The sequence below is a fragment of the Sminthopsis crassicaudata genome, chromosome 5 (genome assembly GCF_048593235.1).
Source record: "Sminthopsis crassicaudata isolate SCR6 chromosome 5, ASM4859323v1, whole genome shotgun sequence".
NCBI classification, from domain to species: domain Eukaryota; kingdom Metazoa; phylum Chordata; class Mammalia; order Dasyuromorphia; family Dasyuridae; genus Sminthopsis; species Sminthopsis crassicaudata.
The window spans coordinates 184,045,132-184,053,969 of NC_133621.1; the positions used below are offsets into that span (position 1 = coordinate 184,045,132).

Sequence of the window (8,838 nt, forward strand, 5' to 3'; positions counted from 1 at the left end):
TAAGACACTAATACATTGTTGGTGGAGTTGTGAACTGATCCATCCATTCTGGAGAGCAATTTGGAACTATGCCCAAAGGGATATAAAACTGTGCATACCCTTTGATCCAGCAGTGCTACTACTGGCCTTATATCCCAAAGAAATCTTAAAGGAGGGAAAGGAATCCACATGTGCAAAAAAGTTTGTGGCAGTCCTCTTTGGAGTGGCCAGAAACTGGAAACTGAATGGATGCCCATCAATTGGAGAATGGTTGGGTAAATTGTGGTATGTGAATTGTTCTGTAAGAAATGACCAACAGGATGACTTCAGAAAGGCCTGGAGAGACTTACATCAACTGTTGCTGAGTGAAATGAGCAGGACCAGGAGATCATTATACACGGCAACAAGATTATGTGATGATCAACTGTGATGGACTTGGCTCTTTTCAATAACGTGGCAATTCAATACCAATAGTCTCAGGAAGGAAAATGTTATCTGAATCCACAGATAGAACTATGGAGACTGAATGTGGATTGCAGCTTAGTATTTTCACCTTTATTGTCTGTTTTCTTTCTTAGACATTTTCTTTTGGTCTCTTTCTTTTGGTCTTTTCTTGCACAATATGATAAATATGAAAATATGCTTAAAAGAACTGCACATATGTAACCTATATCAGATTGCTTCTTGTCTTGGGGAGCGGGAAATAAGGAAGGAAAAAACTCTGGAACAAAAATAAATGTTGATGATTCATTAAAAAGGTGTATTTAAAAAGTTAATATACATGTATAACCAAAAAAAATAAAACAACTAATAAAAAAGAATGTTGAAAACTATCTATGTATTTGAAAAATACAATACCCTTAAAAAATTTTAAATGGGTAAATTACTAGATGCCGGGTGGCATAGTGGGTAAAAGTACTGGATATGGAGTCAGAAAGACTTTAATATGTGTGTTATTCTGGGCAAATAACTGAATCCCTCTCAGTCTCAGTTTCCTCATCTATAAAATGGGCTAATGATAGCACCTATGACATAGGAATACAAGGATCAGATTAGATGATATATAAACCTTAAAGTATTATATTAGTGCTAGCTATAATTATTATTATTACATCAATGCTAGAAAACAGACAGAATTTGTCAAGGACATTTATCCTCCCTCCTTTTTTCTGGAAAAGTTGCAGGTCATGAAGAAAATGCCTGCTTGACCTCTGGGGTAAGTCCAACATCAGTGGAGAGGCAAGCTAACCGAAGATGTGAACTGTCTTCTATCCCAAGGAACCTCCCCTCTCCTCCATCAGAGGGGCCACTGAAACACTATATTCTCTGTATACTGCAGCTAAGGTGATTGTGCTAAGAGCCAGAAGGGCATATCAGAGGAGAATTATAAAGGTAAACATGTTTATAGTCACTCCCTTTTCTGTGGACCCTTGCCTGAGGTCTGGCTTTGCCTCCAAACATCCAGTGGTCAGAACTTTTGTACCAGAGCAGCCTCCCTTTGTAGCACTGGTCAAAACTGGGGGTGGGGAGGGAACTTCTGGCCCACAGCTGATAAAATCTGTGAAGAGTGAATGTTTGGGAACAGCACCAGTGCAAACAAGTGCCAACCATTCTCCACCTTCTCCGGGACCCCTCCCATTCGTTCCTCCCTCCCAGCTGCTCCAGCTCTCATAATAAAAGCACAGCACTGCTTCAACTTCCCAGCCGCTTATAAGCAGCTTATAGGAAGCTTCATTCTACCCCCTTGCTGCAAAGGAGCCTAAGAACTACCCAAAGGGACAAGGGCAAGATCATGAAGACGTTACTCGTTGTCACACTTCTGGCTGCATTAGCAGTGATAGCCCTGTGCTATGGTAAGATACCTCTCGAGTCTCTCTGAATTTCCCACTCCCTTTGTCTCTCTTTGGACTTCTCCCTCCATCCCTCTTATCTCCATGATTTCAATATGTCCTCATTTCCCTAGATTTCTTCTGCTTCTCAAGAGCTTTTCATCTCCTGTGCTGCTTATCTTTCCATTTCTCCTCCAGCCTTTTTTGAAGAAGCCTTAAACTCTGCTTATAAGGATATAACTAGAATGAATAGATAGTTCAGAAGGATTGGGACAGGATGCTGTTAAAAAAAAAAAAAAAACAGCGAGGAGATGGAGTCACCGTCTAGCTATGTATCATTGGATGTCATTTAACCTCTTTTTGGTTTCCATCTCTCAAAGTAAAATGAGGACATTAACTAGTTGCTTTCTCTAAAACTGTTTCTAAAATACTCAGGTTAGCTTGTCCTTGTGGTTTCACTTTAAAACACTCCTACTAAAACCTAATATGAGGGATTGTGTTAGGAAGTTAGACCCTGACCTAAATTAACTAAGGTAAGTGGTGACTTCCACCTTAGAAAATCTTAGAAAGATCAATCTTTGTTTTAAAGTATTCAAGCAGGAGAAAGTCTTGATTGAATTATTGGATTCCCTGTTCAATTTATGATCCTTCAATGTCAGAATATGACACCTCTAGTGTTGTTTCTAAATGTGCAGGTTTAGAAGGAAAAATGTAAGACTTATTCGAGTACATTCAATCATCTAATTATTTCAGGTGAAATTGTTGGGCCCAGAATGATCTAATTATTTCAGGTGAAATTGTTGGGACCAGAATGATCTAATTATTTCAGGTGAAATTGTTGGGACCAGAATGATGTTAATAATGCCCCTAATTCTCAACTTCATTTCAAAGACATAGATATAACTTATCTAATAATGGATGTGATTTTCTTTTATCCATTTTCTAGAGAAACATTTTAAATCAAATTAAAATATAAAAAGTACAAGTCAATTAAAACTGATTTCTCTTCACAACTCAGTAACTACATCTCTATTCAAACTGACCTATGTATGGCTTATTGGGTAAACACAGATGCCTAAGTCACCATCAGAGCCACTCATGGACCTATTATAGTGGACCCATAGCTTAGGCATCTGCATAATCTAGGTAATATCTAAGTATGTACTCTGCTGAACTTTATTCTATCCATATCAAGGGGGATAGAGGAGGAATGAGCTTTGTGTGTGCTTTTGTATCATATTATGTGATCTTGAACATAATTCTGGGATCTCTTCTCTATATTCTTTCAGTGAGCTCATCAATTTCTATATGATCAAATTGTCATTATTATGCAAATGTGTATATATGTATGTATATGTGTTTAAGTATGCTGCTAAGCTTGTCTCTTAAACTCTCTCTAGTTCTATATCACCAACTTCCCACTAGACATCTTCCCCTCAATGTCTTTAATTCAACATGTTCAAAATGGACATCCCCATCATAACTAAACTTTTCCATCCTCCAAGTCACCCAGGTTCACTTCTTGGAGTCCTTCCCAACAGTCCTACATCCAACCAATAGAAACTCATCAATTCTGCCTTTACAACATCGTTCTACCTGTTCCTTCCAGTCTATTCATACAACCACTACTCAAGTTCAAGTTCTCAGCTCTATTGTAATATCCTCCTAATTGGGTTTTCTGTGTTCTTTCTATCTTCTTGCCAACCCATCACTACAGATGCAAAATAATTTCCCTAAATCACAAATCTATGTCACTTCCCTGCTCAGGAATTTTCAGGGACTCCTCCCTATTTTCTCTCTAATAACATACAAGCTTCTAGAACTCTCTCTAAAGAGCATTATAATTTAGCTCCAACACACTTTTCCAGACCTTTTCTATGTCACTCTACTTAATGTGATTTATGAGCTGATCAAAGTAATCCACTTGCTGATTTCTTAACTCAGAATTCCATCATCTGCCTCCCCTATTTCTTCATAGGTCATCACCCTCTCATAAAGTGAACTCTCACTTTGCCTATACCTCTTAGAACTCTTAGCTTCCTGGGAAGTTTTGCTCAAGTGCTGCATCATAATAGGCATAAATGTTAGTCATCAAAAAGCATGTGTTAGATACTATGTACCAGGCACCAAGCTACATACTGAAGATCCAAAGAAAGGTTTGTATCCTTGTATCCACGAAGCACCAATTCTAATGAGATAGAACTTTTTGTTCCTCAAAATATCTTGTTTTTACTTTATGAAAACATAAGCTCCTTAAGGGCAAGGACAGTTTTCAATTTTATCTCTGGGTTTTCAGTGCCTAAAAGCATACAACACATCATGGGTGCTTTCTTAACAATTATGTCTGATATAAACTTTAGCCCAACTTATAACTGATTCCCGCATGATTTTTTAGGTAAGAATGTCATCATTGTTTATTCTGACAGAGAAGTAATAAGTAATGTGGCCAATTAGGACACAGTTAGAAATTCTGTCTCACATGTATTCATTACCTGAAAATAGCAGTAACTCCTTTACTAAATATATCCCCAATATCTTTTTAACTTCTCTCCTATCTCTTCCTTTTCATTGCTATGTATGAATTTTAGCTGTGCCATAAATTTTAAATTGATTTTTTTTCTTGTTCCTCAGAGTCCCATGAGAGCATGGAATCTTATGAAATGAGTAAGTGAATTTATTTTAAGTGACCCACAATAAAGAATACATTCCTACTCTTATTTGATGAAAGGTTGGGAATAGCTGAGTAAAAAGAATATGAGCCATGGGGTAAAGTTAAGTTAGTGTCTGAAAACCCTGATGACTTCTCTAAATTGTAGCATCAAGGGAACACATGAGCTGTGTTCTCTGGCAGGAACACAGCATTCAACATATTTAGAACCCGATTAAATTTTTCTATGAGAAATTCAAACTGGCCTACATCTGCACTCTACATAGAGATGGAAAATTTGATGGGATGATAAAAAATGGCTATGTCTTAAGTTAAAGACAGCCTGTTTGAGTGCTCCACTCAGCAGTCCTGGGGATTTTTGAAGTTGTATGAATCTAAGGAAGATTGTGGAAGAAAAGATAGGGAGTCTTGGATCAAAACCCAGGATCAAATACTCTATCTGTATGAACTCTCTGACTATAAATTATAGAATTGTTGCTGATCTGTGTACTGAAATGTGAAGTTTCCTCACCAGGAATTCCTCTTACAAGGAAATCATAGATCCAGACCAGAAAAAAAAAAAGAAAAAAATCATTCTCTTAGGGTAATGTCTAAAAGTTAATTAGTGTCAGGATTCATTGAATTATAATCTTGTACTATTTTTCAAATCGTGCATCATTGATTTTTATTTCCTTAGGTCCTTTCATTAATAGGAGAAAGGCCAACAATTTTATGTCACCTCAGCAAAGATGGAGAGCTAAATTTCAAGAAAGGTAAGTAGCAATAAGGAGGGCAGGAATTATAAATCTGTGATAAAGCATCCCAGGCCTAAATAAGCTAAGAAACTAGCTTCTTAGAATCTAAGGAAAAGGGTGGATGAGTCTTAATGAATGAAGAATAAGCATGAAATACAAAAACCTCAGTTAAAGTATATAATCTGATGATAGAACTCTACACTGAATGGGATATGAAATTTTCAAAGGTGAAAACATTTAAAATACATGGTTTAGTCATAAAGAATCACAGAATTTCAATGCTTCCCAAACAGAAAATTATTATTTCCAAAATGCCCTACAATGTAATAGTTAAGAGTTTATGGAACTTAGAAGTGATGATCTCTAATGAAAGTATATGTTCAATCTGGATAAATTATAAATTTTTCCCTTTCCTCAGTAAGTAAAAGTTTAGTCTCTAATTAAATCTGAGACCTTAGAAAGACCCTCTGAATTATTTGGGGAAGATTTGAGTTCAGATCTGATCTCAAATACTTACTAGTTGTATGAACCTGGACATGTTAACCATTTTAACCATCAGTTTCCTCAAATGTAAAATGGGGAATAATAATAATACTTGACAGTATTGTTTTGAGGCTCAAGAGGTAACACATATCAAGCAGTTAAAGTATTAAACAGGGCATCCCAAAAGTCTTAGTGAAGTTTTAAACTATTAAAGCTTATTTTAAATGATCACATTAATAATTTTATTAATTATGAAGCAGTAAGCCTTAGGGGAGGGAATCTTCAGTAAGAGCTAAGAACTGCTAACTGTAATCAAGTATTTGGGTAGTAAGTTAGAACTTAAAGTAAGTAGCAAGAGGTCAAAACAATCTGGATGAGAAATATTGAGTTTGTGGAGAGACTTAAAGAGGAGAGAAGAAAAAAGAAAAACTAGCTCTTATTTTCAATAATAATTATTCTTCCTCTTCCTTTTCTCTTTTTCCATCACTTTTTTCCTTATTACTTTGTGGCTTTCTGTCTCTTCAAATAATTTAATCTTTTTTTTCTTTTCTCATATCATTCTTATCAATTCATGAATCCCACTGGTTCACTCTTTTCTGTCTGCTTCCTTGATTTTACAGGACCAGAGAACGCACCAAGCCTACCCATGAAATCCAACGAGAAGCATGTGATGATTACACTTTATGTTCACGCTATGCCTATATTCATGGATATAGTGCTGCCTATAACCGTTATTTCAGGCAGCAAAGAAATAACTGAGTCGTATGGGATTTTGGAGTCTTCCTTTCCAGAGCCTGGAGCCTGGATTTGTATGCAAATATGATAGTATTATTGAAACATATGGATCACTTGTTATCTGCATGTTCCTTCATTTCCTACTTTTGTCTTCCTCATCAAAAGATTATTAGATTCTCCTTTACATCTTTCAATAACAGTGTAGTGGAGATCAGAGGGGAACTGGGATTTATGCTTATTGAAAAATAAACTTTTGGTTTGATACCTTTATTCTGTATGTTTAATTTTTATAAAAACTCTGTTTAGTTGCTCAATATGCTACACACTTAATTCACTGAAAAATCTGTTTGAATGTGCATTCAACACTCATAAAGCATCAATTAGTGAATTCCTTAAATCCTGTTAGTGATGAAAGTCTTTCTATGCACAGGATGTGGGGAAAAGGAGAGGAGAAGAGTCTAATATGTCATTTAGGTATCCATGATACTCTTTCATTCCTCTCTATCAAAGGTTGGTGCTTGAATTATATCCACTAACATATTACTGAGTGTTTTACTTATGCAACTCTTAAAAGTCATTATTGTATTTTTTGAGGGGAGGGAATCATTGGAAGTGGCAATAATGTAAAAGAAGAAAAAAGCATTAATAAAACATTTAAGAATTTTTTAAAATGTCATTGACATTGGTTATGTCATTCTCTTCTTTAAGTACCTATGAAGGCTCCCAAATGTCTCTATAATTTATATCAAAATCAATTTTAGTTTCCAATTTTTATTATCTAGCTTAGATTCTTTAGCCAAGTCATAGGTGATTGGTATAATTCTAGAATTATAGAGCTAGAACGAATTATTGAGGTCATCTAGCCCTACCTCTAATTTATAGACAGAAAAACTAAGACTAAGAAAGGAAGTGATTCACGTACTCGGGATCACACAGGAAGTTAGTTTATCTGGTACTAGAGAAAACTCAGGTCTCTTGTCTGACCTAGCTCAGATCAGAGTTTTTTTCTTTTTGTTTTGTTTTTTTAAACAATATTGTGCTGCCTTATTATATTTCACTTCTTGTCCTTAGGTCCCTTTGCCAATTCAGTCCAAAACCTTCTTACTCCATTAAGCATTCCCTATTGAAACATCTCTACACCCCATCACCTTCATCTCACCACCCCCTCAGCTTTTATATAAGTAATCCAGCTCTTCGTATTTGTTTACACTTATTTAATTCCTTTCATTGTGTTAGATCTTTTTTCATGCGTGTTTTATTTTACCTCTATCATTATACTGTAAACTCTATAAGAGAAAGAACCATATTGTTTTTTTGTAGTTCCCCATTACTTTAAGATACTATTATACACACAGTAGGTGGATTAAATAACTACTCACAGATTCCAGTGAATCAGTTGAAAAATATTTTAAAATCATTTGCATGTCTCAGGCATGGGATATTAAAAGACAAAAATAAAATAATCTTTTGCCTTAAAAGCTCTTATATTGTCTTAGGGAAAAACAAAACATCATATATAAATATTTGCAAAATAATACTTTCCAGCAACTGGAAAGGCCATATGTAGAGGGTAGTACTTCAGCTGGGCTTGGAGAAAAAAAATTCCAAAAGGCAGAGATAAGGAGGAGCTATATTTTGTCCATGCAGAAGAGAGTTTAAAAACACGATGGCAGGAGATCAAATGTCATATGTAAGAAACAACAATAAGGCAAATTTAATTTAGGCTAAAGTATGTATGAAGAGGAGTAAAATATAAAAATGCTGGCAAGTGCTTTAAATGATAACATATTTTGCATTTGATCCTATAGGGAATGGGGAATTTATTGAACCCACTCCAGTGAGTGATATGGTCACAACTATGCTTCAGAAGAAGAAAAAGAAATTAGAGGAGAAAAAGACAAAACGAAGAGGAATAATCAAATGACAAAAAGTTCTAAGGATTTAGAATCCGGATACTTATATAGATACTAAATCTCCTGTGCCTGCTAAAAGGGGAAACTTAGTGGGAAGGTGTGATGGCAAGGCGTGGCCAGTTTATTGAGAACAAGTGATCAGTTTAGCCTACCTGAGCTCAAGTGATCCATCAGCCTCAGCTTCCTCAATAGCTGGGATTACAGCCCTGTCCCGGCACATCTACCTTTAGGATAAGGAACTAAGTACAAAAATTTAAAAATATAAGCTCATCACTTCTAAACTCACCACCATGGTGCTAACTCAAGCTTTGATTGACAAGACCTCCTCAACTTCCTCTTCCTAAAGCTTGAAGTACTGGAGAGTAACCACATTCTTCCCACCTGCCTTCCTTTATAGAAGGCAGCAAGTGGATTCTCAGTTCACTCCACTTTGCATCTGTTCTTCCATCTGGTTTCAACTCCATGGGAAAAGATACCCCATGTCAACTACCTTCTGA

The 8,838-nt window shown here is 35.9% G+C and overlaps 1 protein-coding gene across 1 annotated transcript; it reads left to right on the plus strand.

The window, feature by feature from the left end:
- The first annotated feature begins 1,441 nt into the window (after positions 1 to 1,441).
- MGP (matrix Gla protein) lies at positions 1,442 to 7,104 on the plus strand. The gene is made up of 4 exons (XM_074268970.1): positions 1,442 to 1,832; positions 4,440 to 4,472; positions 5,153 to 5,228; positions 6,314 to 7,104. The coding sequence occupies exons 1-4, from the start codon at positions 1,772 to 1,774 to the stop codon at positions 6,450 to 6,452; spliced, it is 309 nt and encodes a 102-aa protein (XP_074125071.1). The 5' UTR covers positions 1,442 to 1,771; the 3' UTR covers positions 6,453 to 7,104.
- The last annotated feature ends 1,734 nt before the right edge of the window (positions 7,105 to 8,838 follow it).

Excerpts from the sequence above, each read along its gene's own strand:
- MGP (XM_074268970.1), top strand. The coding sequence starts at position 1,772 with ATGAAGACGTTACTCGTTGTCACACTTCTGGCTGCATTAGCAGTGATA. Across the intron at positions 1,833-4,439 it reads AGTGATAGCCCTGTGCTATG|AGTCCCATGAGAGCATGGAA; the intron begins GTAAGATACCTC and ends CTTGTTCCTCAG. Across the intron at positions 5,229-6,313 it reads AGAGCTAAATTTCAAGAAAG|GACCAGAGAACGCACCAAGC; the intron begins GTAAGTAGCAAT and ends TTGATTTTACAG.